Source organism: Macaca thibetana, chromosome 16 (assembly GCF_024542745.1).
Source record: "Macaca thibetana thibetana isolate TM-01 chromosome 16, ASM2454274v1, whole genome shotgun sequence".
Taxonomy (NCBI): Eukaryota; Metazoa; Chordata; class Mammalia; order Primates; family Cercopithecidae; genus Macaca; species Macaca thibetana.
The window spans coordinates 51,934,609-51,958,619 of NC_065593.1; the positions used below are offsets into that span (position 1 = coordinate 51,934,609).

The 24,011-nt window shown below is 53.1% G+C and overlaps 3 protein-coding genes and 1 pseudogene across 4 annotated transcripts in view; all 4 read left to right on the plus strand.

Moving 5' to 3' along the window:
• Positions 1–3,228, plus strand: part of ATP6V0A1 (ATPase H+ transporting V0 subunit a1) — a 360,020-nt gene extending 356,792 nt beyond the window's left edge. The window contains exon 24 of the mRNA XM_050762605.1: positions 1,669–3,228. Within this exon, the coding sequence (XP_050618562.1) occupies positions 1,669–1,762 (94 nt within the window). The 3' untranslated portion in view covers positions 1,763–3,228. The remainder of the gene's footprint in view (positions 1–1,668) is intronic.
• A 9,668-nt stretch (positions 3,229–12,896) lies between these two features.
• LOC126938587 (protein tyrosine phosphatase type IVA 2-like) lies at positions 12,897–13,658 on the plus strand (annotated as a pseudogene). Its single transcript, XR_007720115.1, has one exon. The product of XR_007720115.1 is annotated as a protein tyrosine phosphatase type IVA 2-like (transcript).
• A 1,602-nt stretch (positions 13,659–15,260) lies between these two features.
• NAGLU (N-acetyl-alpha-glucosaminidase) lies at positions 15,261–23,976 on the plus strand. Its single transcript, XM_050762638.1, has 6 exons — positions 15,261–15,738; positions 16,476–16,623; positions 17,516–17,662; positions 17,811–17,896; positions 19,854–20,110; positions 22,550–23,976. The coding sequence occupies exons 1-6, from the start codon at positions 15,356–15,358 to the stop codon at positions 23,758–23,760; spliced, it is 2,232 nt and encodes a 743-aa protein (XP_050618595.1). The 5' UTR covers positions 15,261–15,355; the 3' UTR covers positions 23,761–23,976.
• Positions 17,720–24,011, plus strand: part of TUBG1 (tubulin gamma 1) — a 70,384-nt gene continuing 64,092 nt past the window's right edge. The window contains exon 1 of the mRNA XM_050762747.1: positions 17,720–17,730. The gene's annotated coding sequence lies outside the window, so the exon portion shown is untranslated. The remainder of the gene's footprint in view (positions 17,731–24,011) is intronic.

The window sequence follows — 24,011 nt, forward strand, 5'->3', positions numbered from 1 at the left end:
TTGGAATTGCTCTGGCAGGAACCCTGAGCTAACGTCAGTTGGAAGCTCTGTGTCCTCCCCCTCCTGAGTCCTGTTTTTCCTGGAAAACCTTGACCCACCCCTGTGGAATGTGGGGATGTGTGGGAGAAAGCCGACTGCTTTTACTCCCACTCAGAAAATTCTGTTGTGTCTTCTCCAAGGGGGTGTTCCTCAGCCTGCACCCCAGTGAAGGGCCTCTGAGGAACTCCCAATGCCACTGGCAAACTGTCTGTAACCTTTGGTCCCCAGCCACCTCCCAGCCCCTGTTCTCTTAATTCCTGCTTCTTGGCTTGGATGGAGGAAGCTGTTTGTAAAGACTGAGTTAGGGAACTCGAGGGTTCCTGAAGCTTTAAAGCGCCTCAAAGCCCTCACCCTGCACATGACCTGTCACCTGGAGCCTGCCACAGCCCCACCCCTGCCTGTTCTTTTTTTTTTTTTTTTTTTTTTTTTTCTGAGACGGAGTCTCGCTCTGCCGCCCAGGCTGGAGTGCAGTGACTGGATCTCAGCTCACTGCAAGCTCCGCCTCCCGGGTTCACGCCATTCTCCTGCCTCAGCCTCCCGAGTAGCTGGGACTACAGGCGCCCGCCACCTCGCCCGGCTAGTTTTTCGTATTTTTCAGTAGAGACGGGGTTTCACCGTGTCAGCCAGGATGGTCTCGATCTCCTGACCTCGCGATCCGCCCGTCTCGGCCTCCCAAAGTGCTGGGATTACAGGCTTGAGCCACCGCGCCCGGCCCCCCTGCCTGTTCTTACAGGGGCTCCAGTGCCTCCAGGGTCACACAGCACCATGTGGAAACTATTCCTCAGGGCAGCTCTCCTTGGCCTTTTTATTCTCTGAATCATGCATTTTTCTGCCCTTATTTGGTGTGGTTTGGTTGCTGGGCAGCTGTCCAGGGTGAGTTTGTAGGAGGAAGCACAGCCAAGCAGCCCAGATCTGCTTATGGGACAGTCTTCCTCCCGCCCTCTCTGAGAGTGCAAGAGCCCCACAGAGACTATCAGGCTTGGCTGTTGAACTTCTGGGAAGGGAGCTCAGGCTATTTTTTTACTCCCCAAGAGAAGAATTCTTTCTGAGATGTTTTTGTGGTTGGAGAATATTTTTGCCATTGCTTTGAGAAGACTTCCCCTCCTAACTCCCCCTCTTTCCTGGGAATTTCCTTCCTTAAATGGAAAGCCTTCAACATTCACTCCAAGCTCGCCCTTCTAGCTCCCCCCAGGAAAAATAACAAGCAAACAGAGGTGCTTGCCCAGGGTCCCTGGAGGGGGCTTCCCTTAGAGGTGGGCTGTGTGATCCCCTGCCAGGAGGGGGCGTTGGGGGCCACTCCTTCATTAACGATGTTAGGCTCAAGCTAACTGAACTTTTTTTACACATGCCTCTGTACAGAGAGCTGTGCATAAACACACACTGCTCGGCAGGACAGAGCAAGACTGGGAACTGAGGGCACGTCCCTTCCTCCGTACATCAAACTCTTGCTGAGGCGAGTCCCAGGCCTTAAAAGTGGGATCTCTGCACTCTGGGCTTTCTCCAGCTCCCCTGGGGAAGGGAGGCTTGGGGCGAGGTGGGCACGGGGCATCTTTCTGGCCCAACTGTGAAGTCCCAAAAAGTTTCACAAAGTTTCTATTGAATGATAGCGTTCTTCTTCTCTTTCTCCAGGGTTGAGTTCCAGAATAAATTCTACAGCGGGACCGGTTTCAAGTTCCTACCCTTCTCCTTCGAGCATATTCGGGAAGGGAAGTTTGAAGAGTGAGCCCCTGTGAGGGCCATGTGCCCCATGCTGCCCTCCCCACCTCCCTCCACAGTGATCAGCTGTGCTTCTCTGCCTGTGGTTGTGATCTGTGGGCACCAGCGCATTTGTGGCACCCGTCTGTGAGTCATTTAGATAGAATAGTCCTCCCTGGGCCTCCCATCACCCTAGCTTTGTGTGTAGTGTAGTGATTTTCTCGTGGTCACTCATACCCACTGGGCACCAACCTTGCCTTCTTAGCTTCCTTCCATCCAGACAGCCCTTCCCGCCTCCTGGTGGTGAGCCAGTCTGCATTCCCACGCCATCCCAAAGTCCTTTCATCTTCCCCGTGCATTGTAGATGGAAGGAGCACCCATGACATTCATATCTAGACTTTGAGTTCCCTGCATCCGCCACTGTAGTTTCTAGCAGGAGTAGTGGGGGGAAGCAATACAGCTTCTCCCCTAGAAGGGGACACTGGTAACATGTCCCACTCTTGGGTTAGCAGGGGTGGGTCCAGGAAGGTGATATTTGCGTCCTTTGCCCACCCCCCTCTCGTGCTTGTTAATCAGGCATTCAGCTGGCCCCAACTAGGCCATCATGAGTGGCTTCTCCCTGTCACCCCCAGGGGTCATAGGATATCTATCTCCCTGACCCCACCCTGCGCTCCCCCCTCTCCTCTCTCCCCGTTCTTGTCCTGCACTACATAGCACAGCCGGGAGTGCTTGGAACAGAGGCCTTGGCTGCTCCGCAGTGCACAGGGCTTCCCTCCCCCGGGGTTGGCTTCTTCTCAGGCCTTGCATGGGCCCTGCCCACAAGCGCACCCTCAGGCCAAGGGTGCAGACTGATGCTCTTCCCTGGTGGAGACCCTGAGATCTTCCCCACCCGCAATCATGATGGCTTCAGTGTGGGACTGAGGTCTTCTTGGTTCTGCCTGCAGCCTGCCTAGCTCTGCCCCCCAGTGCCCCCTCCTCACCACACTGGCCCCAGGTCTCAGGAGGGGTGTCCTGGGCAGGGAAGGTCAGTGTCACTGATGGTTTGCTGTTTGGAAGCCACTGGCAGGGCTGCCGTGCATGTGGCTGTGAGGGCTGCACAGCCCTGCCAAGGGGCTTCCTCCCCGTCACCCCGAACCTTGTAATCATGTGCTGGTGTGGCAGCCCCAGCTAAGTTAATCCCCACTGCTTTCAGTGGTAGAAACAATTCCCTGAGTGGGCCCGGCTGGTGTCCTCCTCCCACCCTTGCTTTTCTGAGTGAGCTGCCTGGAGCCCTCATCCCCTCTCTCAGGCTGGGCTGGCCCTGGGCGGGGCCACTGTGTGCTTGTCCACTGTGACCTGACCTGACCTTGTGCAGCCCCCTGCCCTGGTGTCCCGGGTTTTTGTGATGATCTTTGCTCTGTTTCCAGTGGGGTTTGAAGCATAGTTCAGGGAACCCTGCCCAAGGCCCTCCTGTTGAGACATTCCTATGTTGAATAAAGTATGTTTGACTCCCCCAGAGAAGCTGCCGGTCACTGTGCCCACAGCCCCTGTGTCGCTGCAGGCTCAGCCGTCTTGAGCCCCTTTGGACCCCCAACCTTTGCCTCCCTCCTCCAGCGTTGCTGCTTTTCCTTGTGTCAAAGGCCATAGCTGCAGTGGGCCTGGCTGGGCAGTTGGTTTGGGAAATTCTCACCTTGTTGCAAGTTTCCCAGGCACCTTCCCACTCACAGGATCCAAGTCAGCTCTGCAGATACTACCTATGGGAGGAGGGGACTGGGTGGCCCATCTTCATCTCCCCTTCACTCATTGCACATCCAGACAGCATGGGGGCAGAGGGGCACTGGGTATCTCCCCACCTGTCTCTCCCTGTTCTCCAAGTGTGCCCTCCAGGGCCCAGTGGCCTGGCTATTTTGAGCCCTGACACCCTTGGCCTTAGTGTAAGTGGAGGCTCCACACAGATTCCTCAGGGCAGCTGGGGAATGTGAGGTGCTGGGATTGGCAGGCGGCAGGACGGAGTGCAGGCAGACCATCCAGGGTGGCAGGCTGGGCAGGAGGCCCCCTCCCCACTGCCTAGTGAGGCACTGCATTCTCGGTGCCCTCCCTCGTCACTCCTCCCTCCAGGGGCCTCCAGGGCAGGGGCTGCCCAGGAATGTGACCTGGGCAGGCTGACCAGCACTGCCCCCAGACAGGTGAAAGGGCCGCAACCCCCTACACCCCCTGTTTGTTCCATGTTCCAGCCTAGCCTGAAGCCCTTCCTCCTCCCTAACAGTGCTACCTGTCCCTGGAGTCGGCCCTGAGGGGCCCACCCCACCCAGCTCCTCAAATATAAGGTCTCCAGTGGAAACTCTGGTCAGGGAGCTCTCAGCTTCTGCTCGGTGGGAAGGGAAGGCCTCATAAGAATAGATATTTGGAATCAGTGAATTCGAATTGAGAGTCCAGGAATAAATCCTAACATTTATGGTCACTTGATTTTTGATAAAGGGGTCAAGATAATTCACTGAGGAAAGATCTGTCTTTTTCAACAAATGACACTGGTACAATGGGGTTTCCACATGCAGAGGAACAAATTTGGGCCACTACCCCCACCATATGCAAAAATTAACTCAAAGTGGATTCCAGACCTAAAATGTAAGTGAAAACTATAAAACTCTTAGGGGAAACCATAGGAGTACATCTTCCTAACCTTGAGTTAGCCAGTGATTTCTAGATATGACACCCAAAGCACGAGTGATAAAAAATAAAAAATACATAGATAAGTTAGGCTTCAGCAAAATTTAAAGCTTTTGTGCTTCGCCGGGCACGGTGGCTCACATCTGTAATCCCAGCACTTTGGGAAGACAAGGCAGGTGGATCACCTGAGGTCAGGAGTTTGAGACCAGCCTGGCCAACATGAAGAAACCCTGTCTCTACTACAAATACAAACAATTAGCCAAGTGTGGTGGTGCATGCCTGTAATTCCAGCAACTTGGGAGGCTGAGGCAGGAGAATTGCTTGAACCCGGGATTCAGAGGTTGCAGTGAGCCAAGGTCATGCCACTGCACTCCAGCCTGGGTGACAAGAGTGAAACTCTATCTCGAAAGAAAAAAACGTTTGTGCTTCAAAGGTTAGAATCTAGAAACTGAAAAGACAACCCTGATAGAAGAAAATATTTGTAGATCATTTATCTGATAAGGGACTTGTATCTAGAATATATAAGTAACTCTTACACCCAATAATAAAAACAACTCAGTTTTTTTAAATAGGCAAAGGGTTTGAATAGGCATTTCTCCAAGTAAGCTATATGAATGGCCAATAAAGCCATGAAAAGATGTTCAACATCATTAGTCATTACAGAAATGCAAATGAAAACCACAAGGAGATACCACATCACACCCACAAAAGGCAATAAGAAAAATACAGGTGTTGGGCCAGGCGCGGTGGCTCACGCCTGTAATCCCAACACTTTGGGAGGCTGAGGCAGTCGGATCACGAGGTCAGCAGATTGAGACCATCCTGGCTAACACGGTGAAACCCCATCTCTACTAAAAATATAAACAATTATCCGGGCATGGTGGCGGGTGCCTGTAGTGCCAGCTACCCGGGAGGCTGAGGCAGGAGAATGGCGTGAACCTGGGAGGCGGAGCTTGCAGTGAGCTGAGATCCGGCCACTGCACTCAAGTCTGGATGACACAGCAAGACTCCGTCTCAAAAAAAAAAAAAAAAAGAAAATTACAAGGAGAAATTGGAACCCCAATTCACTGCTGGTGGGAATGTAAAATGGTGCAGCTGCTTTGGAAAGCAGTCTGGCAGTTCCTCAAAATATTAAACAGAATTGGCCGGGCACAGTGGCTCATGCCTGTAATCCCAGCACTGTGGGAAGCCCAGGTGGGTGGATCATGAGGTCAGGAGTTCAAGACCAGCCTGGCCAAGATGGTGAAACCCCGTCTCTACTAAAAATACAAAAATCAGCCGGGTGCAGTGGCAGATGCCTGTAATCCCAGCTACTCAGGAGGCTGAAGCAGGAGAATCTCTTGAACCCAGGCGGCAGAGATTGCAGTGAGCCAAGATCACGCCACTGCGCTCCAGCCCAGATGACAGAGTGAGACTCTCTCTCAAAAAAATACATTAAACAGAATTAACCTAAGACCCAGCAATTCCAGTTTCTTATCTACCCAAGAAAAATGAAATCATACCCACAAAAACTTGCACACAAATGTTCATGGCAGCATTATTCATAATAGCCCCAAAATGGAAACAGCCCAATGTCTACCAGCTGATAAATGGATCAATAAAAGGTGGGAGGGGTATGATGGATATTGTTCTACAATTAACAGGAATGAGATACTGATAAATGCTACAACATGAATGGACCTCAAAAACCAGCCACAGAAGACCAACAATGTATGATTCCGTGTATCTGGAATGTCTAGAATAGACAAACCCATAGACACAGATTTGGTGGATGCCAGGACTGGGTGCCGGATGGGGCTGGGGAGAGAGTTACAGTGGGGAGTGACTCCTAAGGAGTATGGAGTTTCTTTTTGAATGATGAAAATGTAAAATTAGGCTGCTGATGGCTGCACAATTATGTGAATATACTAAAACCCATTGTACACTTTACATTGGTAAATTTTTTTTTTTTTTTTGAGATAGAGTCTTGCTCTGTTGCCCAGGCTGGAGTACAGTGGCATGATCTTGACTCACTGCAAACTCCACCTCCCGGTTTCAAAGGATTCTCCCACCTCAGCCTCCCGATTACCCAGGATTACAGGTGCGCACCACCACACCCCGCTAATTTTTTTTTTTTTTTTCTGAGATGGAGTTTCACTCTTGTTGCCCAGGCTGGAGTGCAGTGGTACCATCTTCACTCACTGCAACCTCCACCTCCCAGGTTCAAGTGGTTCTCCTGCCTCAGCCTCCTGAGTAGCTGGGATTATTGGCATGCAGCACCACGCCCTAATTTTTGTATTTTTAGTAGAGATGAGGTTTCACCATGTTGGCCAGGCTGGTCTCGAACTCCTGACCTCATATGATCTGCCTGCCTTGGCCTTCCAAAGTGCTGGGATTACAGGCGTGAGCTACCGGGCCCAGCCTTACATTGGCAAATTTTATGGCATATAATCTGAATAAAATGGGAGTGGCCTAGGGCTTCCTTGGGAAGAAATTCCTCCCATGCCTCTCTGATGAACTGTGAGGAAGCTAGACTGAGTTCTCAGAATCCAGTGGCCTTGGGCTGCTTCCGGCTGAGGATGGGTTGACCAAGATTGAGCTGTGGAGTGTGCAGAAAGTCCCAAAGCCCTGTGGTAGGGGGTGGGGAACAGGATAGCTGCATCCATTTGTTCCTGGGGGTTTTTTGTTTGTTTTTGTTTTGTTTTGTTCGAGATGGAGTTTTGCTTTTGTTGCCCAGGCTGGAGTCCAATGGGGCGATCTTGACTCACTGCAACCTCTGCCTTCCAGGTTCAAGCGATTCTCCTGCCTCGCGCTACCAAGTTACTGGGACTACAGGCGCCCACCACCACACCCGGCTAATTTCTTGTATTTTTAGTAGAGATGGTGTTTTGCCATGTTGGCCAGGCTGGTCTGTAACTCCTGACCTCAAGTGATCCACCCATCTCGGCTTCCCAAAGTGCTGGGATTACAGGCATGAGCCACCGGGCCTGGCCATTTCCTTCTGTTTTTTGTTTGTTTGTTTGTTTGTTTTTTTGAGATGGAGTCTTGCTCTGTCACCCAGGCTGGAGTGCAGTGGTGTGATCTCAGCTCACTGCAAGCTCCGCCTCCCGGGTTCACGCCATTCTCCTGCCTCAGCCTCCCGAGTAGCTGGGACTACAGGCGCCCGCTACCACACCTGGCTAATTTTTTGTATTTTTAGCAGAGAAGGGGTTTCACTGTGTTAGCCAGGATGGTCTCGATCTCCTGACCTCATGATCCGCCCACCTCGGCCTCCCAAAATGCTGGGATTACAGGCGTGAACCACCGCGCCCGGCCTCTCCTGTTTTTAAGAGATGTGCCCTTTGCCCTGATCCCCTTCTTGTGGAACCCCAAGGACCCCAGACGTGTGTCTGATGAGTCTGTGCTCCTGTCCAGGAAATGCCCCTCATCTTGAGGTCCTAGAACCAGTGTTGGAGAGGGTGGCCTTGGCATCCTTGGCCTGGGGAGTCCCAAGCTTTGTAGAGATAGGCGACAAGTCTATCACCAGACTGCACTTCTTTCTGCCCCAGGAACCTTGGGTAGAGGGGGCATTGGACCTCAAAGCCAGCTGGCAGCCTCAGTGTTTCAGATCAAAGTGGCCTGCCCCCTCAATGCCTCAGCCTACCCAAGGCATGTCCTAGGTGTGGGTGCTCTCTGGTGGCCAGATAGGGAAGGACTCATTCCTCCTTTGGCAAGGTGGGCTGGGATCTGAGCTGGGCTGTGTGATAGGCAGGCAACTGGATTAGATGGGCAGAGACTAAGCAATCCTGGGGTATTCTGGAGCGCATGAGCAGAGGGGTAGGCTAGCCAGGAGCAAAAGATGAGATGGGCTGGAGAGCATGCAGAGAACCCGGCCAACTTGCTTCACATACACTACTGGAAAAGTAATGAGTTGTGTCACATAGTAAAAGATCAGGCCAGGTGCAGTGGCTCATGCCTGTAATACCAGCACTTTGGGAGGCTGAGGCGGGTGGATCACCTGAGGTCAGGAGTTCAAGACCAGCCTGGTGAAACCCCATCTATACTAAAAATACAAAAATTAGCCAGGCGTGGTGGTGCATGCCAGTATTCCCAGCTAGTGTGGAGGCTGAGACAGGAGATGGCGCCACTGCACTCCAACCATGGGGGACAGAGCCAGACTCCATTTCAAAAAAAAAAAAAAGAGGATCGAACAGTACTAAAGGCCCTATTATCAAAAAACAAAAACAAAAAAAAGGCTTTCACTCAAAATGTGAATCTCCCCCTCCCTCCCACAACCACTGTTTACAGAGCCTTAAAATTAAAAAAAAAAAAAAACAAGCAAACAAACAGATGATAACGTGTTATCTTACTCTGTCGCTCTGTTGCCTGACCTGGAGTGCTGTGGTGCCATCTGGGCTCACTGCAGCCTCGACCTCCCAGATTCAAGCGATCCTCCCCTCTCAACCTCCCGAGTAGCTGAGACCGCAGGTGCATGCCACCATGCCAGGCTAATCTTTGTACTTTTTGTAGAGAAGGGGTTTTGCCATGTTGCCCAAGCTGGTCTTGGACTCCTAGACTCAAGTGATCCACCTGCCTCAACCTCCTAGGATCAAGGGCCACCGCAATGGGCTAGACTTTTTTTTTTTTTTTTTTCAATTTTAAAGTCAGGGTCTTGCTTTGTTGCCTGGCCTGGAGTTGCAGTGGCGTGATTGTGACTCACTGCAGCCTTAAACCCCTGGGCTCAAGCCATCGTCCTGTCTCAGCCTCCTGAGGAGCTAGCTGGGACCACAAACACAGGCCTCTGTGCCCAAGTTTTGTAGAGACGGGGTTTCTCCATGTTATCCAGGCTGGTCTCAAACTCCTGGACTCAAGTGGTCCACCTGCCTCAGCCTCCCTAAGTGCTGTGATTACAGGTGTGAGTCACCACATCTGGCACACCTAGTGCAGTCCTAGAGAGTCGGCCACTCCCAGCCCCGAGCAGCCTTTCTCAAGCCCTCCCTGATCAGATAGGAAGCCCGACAAGTTGCATTGCCTGGGGAAGAGCAGCAAGAACCCTGCTCTGGGAGTCAGGAGTTCCAGTTCTAGCCCAGAGCTGCTTTCCTTACTAGTTAGTGATCTTGCCCAAGTCACTTCCTGTCTCTGGCACTGTTTCCCAATCTGTAAAATTGTTACTGGAAAGGGGTCCGAATCCAGACTCAAAGAAAGGTGAAGACAGCAAAAATCACACCCCCTCCAGACAAAAAGTTCTTATCTGAGCAATTTAGATAAGGAGCAATCCAAGGAGCAAAGACACCTGTTGACCATCAAATAGGCAATCTGGAGGCAAAACTCCTTGTGTGGGGAATTTGAAAGTAATCAAGGCCAGGCATGGTGGCTCATACCTGTAATCCTAGCACTTTGGGAGGCCAAGGCAGGTGGATCACTTGAGGTCAACAGTTAGAGATCAGCCTGGCCAACATGATGAAACACAGTCCCTACAAAAATTAGCCGGGCATGATGGTGCACACCTGTAATCCCAGCTACTCAGGAGGCTGAGACAGGAGAACTGCTTGAACCAGGAGGTGGAGGTTGCAGTGAGCTGAGATCAGGCCAGTGCACTCCAGCCTGGGCGACAGAGGGAGACTCTGTCTCAAAAGAAAAAACAAAAAAAAACTTCCCTAGTATTTAAAATTGGCATCTGATTCCAAGCCTCTTTCAACTTTTATAAGTAACTAAAATGTCTATATATATATATATATATATATATATACACACACACACACACACACCAAACACTTATTTCTCACACTTCTGCAGGCTGGAAAGTCCAAGATGAAGGTGCTTATAGATTCAGTGTTTGGTGAGGGCTCACTCCCTGCTTAATAAGCTATGCCTTCTCACTGTGGTTTCACATGGTAGAAGCGGGTAGGGCTTTCTCTCTGGCCTCCCTTACAAAGGCACCAATCTCATTCCTGAGGGCTCTGCCTTCACAACCTAAAATTTCTGTACATTCTATGCCGTGCTGAAGCTCAATTTACAACCCTAAGTTCCCATCTTAAGGTCCACACATGCTCCTAAGGAAAATCCACCGCAGCACACTCAGTCCTCCCGCGGAGGCACCGCTGCACTCGGCTGCAGCGTTCTTCCTTTCTAATAAACTTTCCTTTTCCAAACCTATACTGTTGTTGGTAAGTTCTTTTTTTTTGAGACCCCTCCTCCCACCCCAAGACATGCCGGTAGTTCCAGCTAGTTGGGATGCTGAGACAGGAGATGGCGCCACTGCACTCCAGCCTGGGCGACAGAGGGAGACTCCATCTCAAAACAAGAAAAAAAGAAAAAAAGGATCAAACAGTACTAAAGACCCTATTATAATTATGTCTTTCACCCACAGTGTCCCTGAATCTCCCCCTCCCTCCCACAACCACTGTTTACAGAGTCTTAAATAAATAGATGATAATGTGTTACCTTGCTCAGTCCCTGGCCTGGAGTGCTGTGGTGCCATCTGGATTCACTGCAGCCTCGACCTCCCAGGCTCAAGCGAACCTATTCTCCCAACCTGTAGCTGGGACCACAGGTGCATGTCACCATGCTGGGCTAATCTTTGTATTTTTTGTACAGAAGGGGTTTTGCCATGTTACCCAGGCTGGTCTTGGACTCCTAGACTCTGATCCACCTGCCTCAACCTCCTAGGATCAGGGGCCACTACGATGGGCTAGACTTTCTTTTTTGAGTCAGGATTTCGCTCTGTTGCCTGGCCTGGAGTGCAGTGGTGTGATCATGGCTCACTGCAGCTTCAAACCCCTGGGCTCAAGCCATCCTCCTGTCTCAGCCTCTGAGGAGCTAGCTGGGACCACAAACACAGGCCTCTGTGCCCAGAAGATTTTTGTAGAGACAGGGTTTCTCCATGTTACCCAGGCTGGTCTCAAACTCCTGGACTTAAGAGCTCCACCTGCCTCCACCTCCATAAGTGCTGTGATTACAGGAGTGGGCCACCCCATCTAACACATCTAGTGCAGTCCTTCTAGAGAGTCGGCCACTCCCAGCCCCAGAGCAGCTTTACTCAAGCCCTCCCTGATCAGATAGGAAGCCTGACAAGTTGCATTGCCTGGGGAAGAGCAGCAAGAACCCTGCTCTGGGAGTCAGGAGTTCCAGTTCTAGCCCAGAGCTGCTTTCCTTACTAGTTAGTGATCTTGCCCAAATCACTTCCTGTCTCTGGCTCTGTTTCCCAATCTGTGAAATTGTTACTGGAAAGGGGTCCCAATCTAGACCTTAAGAAAGCTGAGAGAGCGAAAATCACCCGGTGACCATTGAACAGGCCCCGGAGACAAAAAGTTCTTATCTGAGCAATTTAGATAAGGAGCAATCCAAGGAGCAAAGACACCTGTTGGCCATCAAACAGGCAATCTGGAGGCAAAACTCGTCTGGAGAATTTAGAAGTAATCCCAGCACTTTGGGAGGATGAGGTAGATGGATCACTTAAGATCAAGAGTTCGAGGGAGCGGCACCAGCGGCCGGACACCGCGCGAGGCGACGCCACAGGGCAGCGGCAGCAGCGGGGGCGATGGCGGCAGCAGGAGACGCAGCGGCGGCCGCAGCAGCAGCAGCAAGAAGACTTGAGACGCGCCGCCGCCGCCAGGCCGGGCCGAGTGTCGCGCGCCGAGGCTGAGTGGGGAGTCGTCGCCGCCGCCACCGCTACCGCCGCTGCCGCCGAGGTGACTGAGGAGAGAGGCACCTCCTCGCTCCCGCCGCCGCCGGACTTCAATGCCCAGCCCCCAGCTCGCCAGCGTGTTTCGTTGGAATATACGTTGCACATTTATGGCGATTCTGAGGGTGAGGGCAGACTTCTGCCAGGCTCAGCACAGCGTTTTCGCTGACAAGTTAGCTTGGAAGTTCTATGTGCCATAATTAACATTGCCTTGAAGACTCCTGGACACTGAGACTGGCCTCAGAAATAGTTGGCTTTTTTTTTTTTAATTGCAAGCATATTTCTTTTAATGATTCCAATAAAATTCAGCATCAAGTAAACAAGTGGAAAGTGACCTACACTTTTTTTTTTTTTTTTTTTGATACTGAGTCTCGCTCAGTTGCCCAGGCTGGAGTGCAGTGGCGCGATCTCGGCTCACTGCAAGCTCCGCCTCCCAGGTTCACCCCATTCTTCTGCCTCAGCCTCCCAAGTAGCTGGCACTACAGGTGTCCGCCGCCACGCCTGGCTAATTTTTTTGTATTTTTTGTAGAGACAGGGTTTCACTGTGTTAGCCAGGATGATCTCGATCCACTGACCTCGTGATCGGCCCACCTCGGCCTCCCAAAGTGCTGGGATTACAGGCCTGAGCCACCTCGCCTGGCCAACCTACACTTTTAACTTGTGTCACTAGTGCCTAAATGTAGTAAAGGCTGCTTAAGTTTTGTATGTAGTTGGATTTTTTTGGAGACTGAAGGTATCCATCTGCAGAAATTGAGGCCCAAATTGAATTTGGATTCAAGTGGATTCTAAATAATTTGCTTATCCTGAAGAGAGAAGCTTCATAAGGAATAACCAAGTTGAAGAGAGAAAACAGATTGATAATAGGTATTTTAGTGGTCTTTTTAATGTTTTCTGCTGTGAAACATTTCAAGATTGAATTTTTTTTCCCACTTTCCCCATCACACACGCACGCTCACACTTTTTATTTGCCATAATGAACTGTCCAGCCCCTGTGGAGATCTCCTATGAGAACATGTATTTTCTGATAACTCACAACCCAACCAATGCTACTCTCAACAAGTTCACAGAGGAACTTAAGAAGTATGGAGTGATGACTTTGGTTCGAGTTTGTGATGCTACCTATGATAAAGCTCCAGTTGAAAAAGAAGGAATCCATGTTCTAGATTGGCCATTGGATGATGGAGCTCCACCCCCTAATCAGATAGTAGATGATTGGTTAAACCTGTTAAAAACCAAATTTCGTGAAGAGCCAGGTTGCTCTGTTGCAGTGCATTGTGTTGCGGGATTGGGAAGGGGCACCTGTGCTGGTTGCACTTGCTTTGATTGAATGTGGAATGAAGTACGAAGATGCAGTTCAGTTTATAAGACAAAAAAGAAGGGGAGTGTTCCATTCCAAACAGCTGCTTTACTTGGAGAAATACCGACCTAAGATGCAATTACACTTCAGAAATACCAATGGGCATTGCTGTGTTCAGTAGAGAGAAATGTAAAAGAAGGCTGACTTGATTGTGGCATTTAGAGGGAACTCTTGGTACCTGGAAATGTGAATCTGGAATCTTACCTGTGTCATCAAAGTAGTGATGGATTCAGTACTCCTCAACCACTCTCCTAATGATTGGAACAAAAGCAAACAAAAGAGAAATCTCTCTATAAAATGAATAAAATGTTTAAGAAAAAAAAAAAGAGTTGAAGACCAGCCTGGACAACATGGCGAAACCCCATCCCTACAAAGGTTAGCCAGGTGTGGTGGCATGTGCCTGTAATCCCAGCTACTCAGGAAACTGAGATAGGAGAATGGCTTGAACCTGGGTGGCTGAGGTTCCTGTGAGCTGAGATTAAAAAAAAAAAAAAAAAAAAAAAAATCATACTTTCCTAGTATCTAAAGTCGGCATCTGATTCCAGGCCTCTTTCAACCTTTTTTCTTTTTTCTTTTTTGAGATGGAGTCTTGCTCTGTCATCCAGGCTGGAATGCAATGGCACAATCTTGGCTCACTGCAACCTGCACCTCCAGCATTCAAGCGATTCTCCTGCCTCAGCTTCCCAAGTAGCGGGGACCACAGGAGTGTGCCACCATGTCTGGCTAACTTTTGTATTTTTAGTACAGATGGGTTTTCACTATATGTTGGCTAGGCTGGTCTCAAACCCCTGACTTCAGGTGATCTGCAAGCCTCAGCCTCCCAGAGTGCTGGGATTACAGGCATAAGCCACCGCTCCTGGCCTAAGGTTGGCTATTTTTATGGTTATTTCTTGATTATATGATAAACAAGGGGTGGGTTAGTAATAAGTTTTCCAGAAGAGGGGTGGGGATTCCTCCCCAACTGAGGGTTCCTCCACTACTTAGACCATATAGGGTAACTTCTGGACGTTGCCATGGCATTTGTAAACCGCCTGGTGCTGCTGGGAGTGTCTTTAGCATGCTAATGCATTATAATTAGCGTATAATGAGCAGCAAGGACGACCAGAGGTCACCTTCCTGATTGTCTTGGTTTTGGCAGGTTTTGACCGGTTTCTTTGCTGCATTCCATTTTATCAGCGGGGGCTTGTGACCTTTTACCTTGTGCTGGCCTCCTGTCTCATCCTGTGAGGAGGAAGGCCTAACCTCCCAGGAATTCAGCCCAGCAGGTCTCTGTCTCATTTTATGCAGCCCCTGTTCAAGATGGAGTCGCTCTGGTTGGAAACTTCTGACAAAATGACAGCTCCTGTCATGTTGCTGCTGCTGCCAATGGACAGCCTTTAACGTGTCCGCCAGCCCTGCCCCACGGCCGGCCTGGGCTCACATGGCCCCATCCCTCCTCGAACCTTCTAGCCTGTTCCTCAAATCTGCAAGCTCTCTGCCTTCCCAGGGCCTTCATAAATGCATTTCTTCTCTCTGGAAGGCTCTTCCTTTCCCTCTTCTAGTCAATTCCTATTCATCTCTGAGTTTCAGGTTAAAAGTCACTCCCTTTGGAAGTCTTACCCTTGCACTTCTTCGCAGCATCACAACTATGATGGAAATCCTTATTTCTGTAAGTATTTGATTTCTAGGTCACCCCCCTGACACGGACGGTAGGGACCGTCTTCTCGTTCATCAGTAGGGCAGTAGCTATGGCAGTGCCTGATACAGTGCTCTGTGAGGGCCAGCGGGTCCCCTTCGGCCCTGGAGCCAGGGTCACGCGCTCCCCACCGCATGCGGTCACGAGACGCCCCCAAGGGAGTGTCCTGGGACCCGGAAGCCACGACTCCTGGCCCTGAGCCCGGGTTTGGCCTTCGGGTCCACGTGGCCGGAGGCCGGCAGCTGATTGGACGCGGGCCGCCCCGCCCCCTGGCAGTAGCGGGACCCGCCGGGCTGAGACCATGGTGGCGGTGGCGGTGGCCGCGGCGGTGGGGGTCCTTCTCCTGGCCAGGGCCGGGGGCGCGGCAGGCGACGAGGCCCGGGAGACGGCGGCCGTGCGGGCGCTCGTGGCCCGGCTGCTGGGGCCTGGCCCGGCGGCCGACTTCTCGGTGTCGGTGGAGCGCGCCCTGGCTACCAAGCCGGGCTTGGACACCTACAGCCTGGGCGGCGGCGGCGCGGCGCGCGTGCGGGTGCGCGGCTCCACGGGCGTGGCGGCCGCTGCGGGGTTGCACCGCTACCTGCGCGACTTCTGCGGCTGCCACGTGGCCTGGTCCGGCTCTCAGCTGCGCCTGCCGCGGCCACTGCCCGCCGTGCCGGGGGAGCTGATCGAGGCCACGCCCAACAGGTACCGCCCCGCAGCTTCCCCGCGTCCGCCCGAGGCGCTCACCCCTTCCCTGAGCCGCTGCCACCCAAATCGGGAGGCTGAACGGCGAGCGCTGGCCGGAAGGCCCAGCTGCGCCGCTTCCAGCAGCTGTGTGGCCTTGAGCCAGCCACTCTGCTTTTCAGAGCCTCGGCTGGCCCACCTGAAAAACGAAAACAAGACGCCTACCGTGCAGTGTTATTGTGAGGATTTGCACGATGATGGGCGTAGAATTTGTGGTGCACAATTGGTGATGAATGAATTTTCCTCCGTTCCTCCCCCACCCTCTCTTTGAACCTGCGGACTGAGGAAGGACGCCCCCATCCTCCCACACAGGCCTGTGTTCCAGCGCCTGCCACACTGTGGAGTGATGTGTCCACACAACTGTCCCCCGCCCATCTGTCAGACTGTGGGGGCAGGGATTCCCCGTTCCAGGAAAACACCGTGCAGAGGAGGGGCTCTGGCAGGGTGGCATGAAAGTGGAATATGCCACCCAAATACCCGCCAGGCTAGAGGGCCCTGGGGGAGTACAGGGGGCGAGTGCCTCAGAAGCCCAGCCCAGGTACCTGGTCATAGCTCCACCTGGGGTGGGTCCCAGTGTGAAGCAGAAGGGCATTGTTTGGAGCCCCTCCCCTCTCCTCTAGGTGGGGGATGGGGGATTTGTTCCAGGGCTGTGGACCCTGCAGGGTGGGATGCGCCCCCGCTCATGACACTGCCCGCAGGTACCGCTATTACCAGAATGTGTGCACGCAAAGCTACTCCTTCGTGTGGTGGGACTGGGCCCGCTGGGAGCGAGAGATAGACTGGATGGCGCTGAATGGCATCAACCTGGCACTGGCCTGGAGCGGCCAGGAGGCCATCTGGCAGAGGGTGCGTGCCCACTGTCCCCTCCCCACCCTCCTGCCTATGGCGGGAGCCACCCTAGGTGTTTTCACCCGCCCCCCAGCATGGGCGCAGTGTCTCTCTCTAGAAGTGCTTTCAGCGTGCACAATGGCTCTGGCCTCCTGAAAACAGGCTTCTGGCCTGGCGCGGTGGCTCACGCCTGTGATCCCAGCACTTTGGGAGGCCGAGGCGGGCGGATCACGAGGTCAGGAGATCGAGACCATCCTGGCCAACATGGTGAAACCCTGTCTCTACTAAAATACAAAAAATTAGCCTGGTGTGGTGGCACACACCTGTAGTCCCAGCTACTTGGGAGCCTGAGGCAGGGGACTCGCTACCCGGGAGGTGGAGGTCGCAGTGAGCCGAGATCGTGCCACTGCACTCCAGCCTGGGCAACAGAGCGAGACTCTGTCAAAAAAACAAAACTGAGGCTTCCAGTTTGAGGAGTGGGGCTCCTTCCCCCATCTCCCCTATGCGGCCAATCACCTGGTCCCTTGGATCCAACTCATGGTCAGCTCTAGATCTGCCTCCCTGGAAGCCTCTGTGCTGCACCGGCTGCTCCAGGCGCTGTTTAAGCTCTTCACACAGCTCCCTGCCCTTCTGTCTGGCACCCTTGCTCATGAAGCCTTCTAAGGCCTTCCTCTTGGGGAAAGCCCCTTTGTGCCCCATCTCCTCACCCATGCGACAAAGGTGTCCCAGTGAACTCACCTATTCACAGGTCTCTTTCCTCTGGGCTGTGGGCTCCCTGATAGCAGGGGTCAGATTTTGTCTCAGTAGCCCTAGCGCCCAGCACAAAAAAGCAATGAGTGAATGGTTGTTGAATGAATGAATGAATGAATGAAGACAAATATATATCTATGTGTGGGCCCTTCCTCCTCAGGTGTACCTGGCCTTGGGCCTGACCCAGACAGAGATCAATGAGTTCTTTACTGGTCCTGCCTTCCTGGCCTGGGGGCGAATGGGCAACCTGCACACCTGGGATGGCCCCCTGCCCCCCTCCTGGCACATCAAGCAGCTTTACCTGCAGGTAAAAGGATGGAAAAGAGAAGGGTGGTACTGGGCTGGCCCTGGGGCTCTTAACTGAGGCGGGGGGGGCTCCATGTGTCCTGGGAGATGAGGGCCTCCCCATAGGACAGCAGTGGCCATGCTCACCACCCTTCCTTCTGTTCCTCCAGCACCGGGTCCTGGACCGGATGCGCTCCTTTGGCATGACCCCAGTGCTACCTGCATTCGCGGGGCATGTTCCCGAGGCTGTCACCAGGTAAGGTGCCGCTCACCTCCTCCACTTAGCTCAGAGAGGGAATTTTATTCCCGTCTAGAACATGACTTAAAAACTTAAGCTTTGGGCTGGGCGCAGTGGCTTACACCTGTAATCCCAGCACTTTGGGAGGCCGAATTGGGCAGATCACCTGAGGTCAGGAGTTCGAGACCAGCCTGACCAACGTGGTGAAACCGCGTCGCTACTAAAAATATAAAAATTAGCTGGGCATGGTGGCATGTGCCTATAATCCCATCTACTCAGGAGGCTGAGGCAGGAGAATTGCTTAAACCCGGGAGACAGACATTGCAGTGAATCAAAATCTCACCATTGCACTCCAGCCTGGGCAACAAGAGCGAAACTCTGTTTCAAACAAACAAACAAACAAACTTAAGCTCTGGATGTAGCCCTGTGTTTGCTTTCTGACTCTGCTACTAACTAGCTGTGTGACTTCGGGCAGATGACATGACTGCTCTGTGCCTCAGTTTCCTTACTTGTAAAATGGAATCTCTACCCACTTGGCTGTAGGGTTTGTAATTATCTCTTGATCTATCTGTGACTTTGCACAGAGTGCTAGCAAATGGCAGCCCTTACGAGTGGCAGCAGGGGTGCTCCAGTCCCTCCTCTCCTGCTCCTCTGTGCTTCCCAGCCATCCTCTCACATGTGGTTGGGGAAAGTCTTCAAGGCCCACCTGAGACCTCCCCTCCTTCAGGAAGACTTGCTAGTGCCCCCCCATGTCCTCCTTTGCACCTGCTAGTGTCTGGCTCCCACACTCTCACAGGACTTCATGTATGCCCGTGGCCTCCCTGCCTGCTTCTTTGCCCCCATCACCAGGTGGCAGGAAACTTATTCATTCAATAAACTTGGTCCAGCTCTCTGCAGCTGCCAGACCTGGCTCTGTGTTGGGTCCTAGGAGGCGGCAAGAAACATGCCCGAGGCCTTACCCCTGATAGGGGAGATATGTTGGCTGAAGGATACAATGCGGTGACAAGGACAGGAATATATGTGGGTTCCCTTCTCCTCTGCCAGGAGAGAGGGGCAGGAAGGGCTCAGGGCAGAGCCCAGCCTTGAAAAACAAGTGTTGCTTAGACGCCATGGCTCATGCCTATAATCCTAGCATTTTGGGAGGCTAAGGCGGGTGGATCACCTGAGGTCAGGAGTTCAAGACCAGCCTGGCCAACATGACAAAACCCCATCTCTACTAAAAGTACAAAAATTAGCCAGGCGTGCTGGTGGGCTCCTGTAATCCCAGCTACTCGGTAGGCTGAGGCAGGGGAATCTCTTGAAGCCAGGGGCGGAGATTACAGTGAGCCAAGATCACGCCACTTCACTCCAGCCTGGGCGACAGAGTGAGATTCTATCTCAAAAAAAAAAAAAAAAGAATATTAAACGCCTCATGTTCTTACTCATAGTGGGAGTTGCACAATGAGAACACATGGACACGGAGGGGAACATCACACACCGGGGCCTGTCGGGGGGTGGGGGTCAAGGGGAGAGCTAGCATTAGGGCAAATACTTAATGCATGCGGGGCTGAAAACCCAGATGACAGGTTGATGGGTGCAGCAAACCACCATGGCACAAGTATACCTATGCAACAAACCTGCATGTTCTGCACATGTATCCTGGAACTAAAAGTGTAATTAAAAAAGAGAGAGAGAGAGAGAGAAGAGAGAGAGAGAGAAAGGAAGGAAGGAAGGAAGAAAGAAAGAAAGAGGAGTGTTGCTTGTTTCTGGCCCTAGGAAGGGGACAGATAGTGAAAGTTTTTCAGCGAAGGTGGCCAGGGAAGGAGAGGAAACGACTCTAGGCAGAGAGCACAGCCTGTACAAGCCATAGGGGCGAGAGAAACCGGGATGTGCCCCGGGAGCTGTAGAGAAGTTGGCGAGGCTGCTGAGGGGCTGTGAGCCATGATGTACACTATGGTGGCTTCCATGAAATGTCTGAGCTTTTGCTTCCCACTAGGGTGTTCCCTCAGGTCAATGTCACGAAGATGGGCAGTTGGGGACACTTCAACTGTTCCTACTCCTGCTCCTTCCTTCTGGCTCCGGAAGACCCCATGTTCCCCGTCATCGGGAGCCTCTTCCTGCGAGAGCTGGTCAAAGAGTTTGGCACAGACCACATCTATGGGGCCGACACTTTCAACGAGATGCAGCCACCCTCCTCAGCGCCCTCCTACCTTGCCGCAGCCACCACGGCCGTCTATGAGGCCATGATTGCAGGTACAGTGCCTGGGGGAGGTGGGAGAGCCCCCCAGACCCTCATAAAGAAGGGAGTAGCAGATGTCAACAGGGGTAGGCAGAGGGACTGGAATAATGCCTTGCCATAGCACACAGCACTTTACAGTTTACCAAGCACTTGTACACATGCGTCGTCTCAGTGAATCCCACTGTGGTTGAGAGGTGAGCTCTGGAGGCTGACAACCTGGGTCATACCTGGCGCTCCTATTTCCTGGCTGTGTGACTTATGACTTCTGACCTCATTGCCAGTGTCTCATTTGTTTTCCCTGTAAACAGGGAATACCTCATAGGTAGAGTAACGCCTGGCCCAGCGCGAAGGCCACTAAGGGCTAGCGATGAACAAGGACTTTGTTTGGTCTCTGTGTGGTTGCTGAGATAGGCACTGCAGGCAGGAGGTGAGTGGATGCGCCTAAAGGCACTAAGTGCCCATCCTGCTACAAAACCGTGAAGCCAGGGCTCCTTCCTGCCACTTACGAGGAGTGGAGGGGAGGGCGCCCAAGTCAGGAATGACTTGGTGGAGAGGCGTCTCTGTTGGCCAGGAAGAGAACAGATCAGCTTAGCCTTTCTTGAGCAGCACTGCTCTGATGTGGCCCAAACCAGCAGCAGCAGCACCCTGAGCTGTGAGATAGCAAAATCTGAAGCAGAAGCTACATTTTTTTTTTTTTTTTTGAGACAGAGTCTTACTCTGTTGCCCAGGTTGGAGTGCAGTGGCACAATCTCGTCTCACTGCAACCTTCATCTCCTAGGTTCAAGTGATTCTCCTGCCTCAGTCTCCCGAGTAGTTGGGACTACAGGCCCGCACCACCACGCCCGGCAATTTTTGTTGGTTTGTTTTGAGACAGAGTCTCACTCTGTCACCCAGGCTGGAGTGCAGTGGCATGATCTCAGTTCACTGCAACCTCTGCCTCCTGAGTTCAAGCGATTCTCCTGCCTCAGCCTCCTGAGTAGCTGAGATTACAGGTGGCCCCCACCACGCCTGGCTAATTTTTGTATTTTAGTAGAGACAGGGTTACACTATGTAGGACAAGCTGGTCTTGAACTCCTGACCTCAAATGATCCGCCCACTTCAGCCTCCCAAAATGCTGGGATTATAGGTGTGAGCCACCTCGCCTGGCCAATTTTTGTATTTTTAGTAGAGACAGGGTTTCACCATGGTGGCCAGGCTGGTCTCAAATTCCTGACCTCAGGTGATCCACCCACCTCGGCGTCCCAAAGTACTGGGATTACAGACTACTGTGCCTGGCCTTGATTTTGTTTTTGAGATAGAGTCTTACTCTGTCACCCAGACTGGAGTGCAGTGACACAATCTCGGCTCACTACAACTTCTGCCTCATGGGTCCAAGTGATTCTTGTGCCTCTGCCTCCCCAGTAGCTGGGATTATAAAGGCACCTGCCATTACCCTAGGCTAACTTTTGTATTTTTAGTATAGACAGGGTTTCCCCACATTGGCCGGGCAGGACTGGAACTCCTGGGCTCAAGTGATCCACCCTCCTCGGCCACTCAGAGTGCTGGGATTATAGGTGTGGGCCACCCCACCCAGCCAGGAAGCCCCACGTTTTTTGTTTGTTTTTTGTTTTTTGTTTTTTTTTGAGATGGAGTCTCGCTCTTGTTGCCCAGGCTGGAGTGCAGTGGCCGGATCTCAGCTCACTGCAAGCTCCGCCTCCCGGGTTTACGCCATTCTCCTGCCTCAGCCTCCCGAGTAGCTGGGACTACAGGCGCCCGCCACCTCGCCCGGCTAGTTTTTTGTATTTTTTAGTAGAGACGGGGTTTCACCGTGTTCGCCAGGATGGTCTCGATCTCCTGACCTCGTGATCCGCCCGTCTCGGCCTCCCAAAGTGCTGGGATTACAGGCTTGAGCCACCGCACCCCGCCTTTTTTTTTTTTGAGATCGAGTCTCTCTCTGTCGCCCAGGCTGGAGTTCAGTGGTGTGATCTCGGCTCACTGCAAGCTCCGCCTCCCGGGTTCACGCCATTCTCCTGCCTCAGCCTCCCAAGTAGCTGGGACTACAGGCGCCTGCCACCATGCCTGGCTAATTTTTTTGTATTTTTTAGTAGAGACGGGGTTTCACCATGTTAGCCAGGATGGTCTCGATCTCCTGACCTCATGATCCACCTGCCTCGGCCTCCCAAAGTGCTGGGATTACAGGCGTGAGCCACCGCGCCCGGCCAGGAAGCCCCATGTTTTAAGGAGCCCTCTGGGTAACTCTCATGTACCCCCAAGCTGCTGAACCCTGTGCTGGAGTTTCCAGAAGGAAGCGATAAGGACGGGGCAGCGTATGTGCGACAGAGCGTCCCGCTGGTGGGGGTCACGGGAAGCCATGCCCTGGGATAGAGAGAGTCATCCGTAGAGTGGGGTGAACATTCCCTGGCCCCTCTGTCTCATCACTCCTCTTCTCTGTTCCCCCCACCTCCTGACCACAGTGGATACTGAGGCTGTGTGGCTGCTTCAAGGCTGGCTCTTCCAGCACCAGCCCCAGTTCTGGGGGCCCGCCCAGATTGGGGCTGTGCTGGGGGCTGTGCCTCGTGGCCGCCTCCTGGTTCTGGACCTGTTTGCTGAGAGCCAGCCTGTGTACACCCGCACCGCCTCCTTCCAGGGCCAGCCCTTCATCTGGTGCATGCTGCACAACTTTGGGGGAAACCATGGTCTGTTTGGAGCCCTGGAGGCCGTGAACGGAGGCCCAGAAGCTGCCCGCCTCTTCCCCAACTCCACCATGGTAGGCACGGGCATGGCCCCCGAGGGCATCAGCCAGAACGAAGTGGTCTATTCCCTCATGGCTGAGCTGGGCTGGCGAAAGGACCCAGTGCCAGATTTGGCAGCCTGGGTGACCAACTTTGCTGCCCAGCGGTATGGGGTCTCCCACCCGGACGCAGGGGCAGCGTGGAGACTACTGCTCCGGAGTGTGTACAACTGCTCCGGGGAGGCCTGCAGGGGCCACAATCGCAGCCCGCTGGTCAGGCGGCCGTCCCTACAGATGAATACCAGTGTCTGGTACAACCGATCCAGTGTGTTTGAGGCCTGGCGGCTGCTGCTCACATCTGCTCCCTCCCTGGCCGCCAGCCCTGCCTTCCGCTATGACCTGCTGGACCTCACTCGGCAGGCGGTGCAGGAGCTGGTCAGCTTGTACTATGAGGAGGCAAGGAGTGCCTACCTGAGCAAGGAGCTGACTTCCCTGTTGAGGGCTGGAGGCGTCCTGGCCTATGAGCTGCTGCCGGCGCTGGATGAGCTGCTGGCAAGTGACAGCCGCTTCTTGCTGGGCAGCTGGCTGGAGCAGGCCCGAGCAGCGGCCGTCAGTGAGGCCGAGGCCGATTTCTATGAGCAGAACAGCCGCTACCAGCTGACCCTGTGGGGGCCAGAAGGCAACATCCTGGACTACGCCAACAAGCAGCTGGCGGGGCTGGTGGCCAACTACTACACCCCTCGCTGGCGGCTCTTCCTGGAGGCGCTGGCTGACAGTGTGGCCCAGGGCATCCCTTTCCAACAGCACCAGTTTGACAAAAATGTCTTCCAACTGGAGCAGGCCTTCGTCCTCAGCAAGCAGAGGTACCCCAGCCAGCCACGAGGAGACACTGTGGACCTGGCCAAGAAGATCTTCCTCAAATATTACCCCCGCTGGGTGGCTGGCTCTTGGTGATAGATTCGCCACCCCTGGGCCTTGTTTTCCACTAACTCCAAGCCGGGGCAGGTTCCAGGGCCTGGAGCTGGACAAGCATCACAGGATAACCCAGGCGTGGGAGGAGGCCCCATGGCCTGCTGGTGGGGTGTGGCCTGGGGCAACTGGAGGGAAATGAACTGCCCTCCACCACCACACAAAGTGTGGGATTAAAGTACTGTTTTCTTTCCACTTAAACTGATGAGTCCCCTGGGTCTGTCAGAATGAGAATG

Coding starts and splice junctions, on each gene's coding strand:
- NAGLU (XM_050762638.1), top strand. CDS start 15,356: ATGGTGGCGGTGGCGGTGGCCGCGGCGGTGGGGGTCCTTCTCCTGGCC. Junction 16,624..17,515: donor AGGAGGCCATCTGGCAGAGG/GTGCGTGCCCAC, acceptor CTTCCTCCTCAG/GTGTACCTGGCCTTGGGCCT. Junction 20,111..22,549: donor CTATGAGGCCATGATTGCAG/GTACAGTGCCTG, acceptor TCCTGACCACAG/TGGATACTGAGGCTGTGTGG.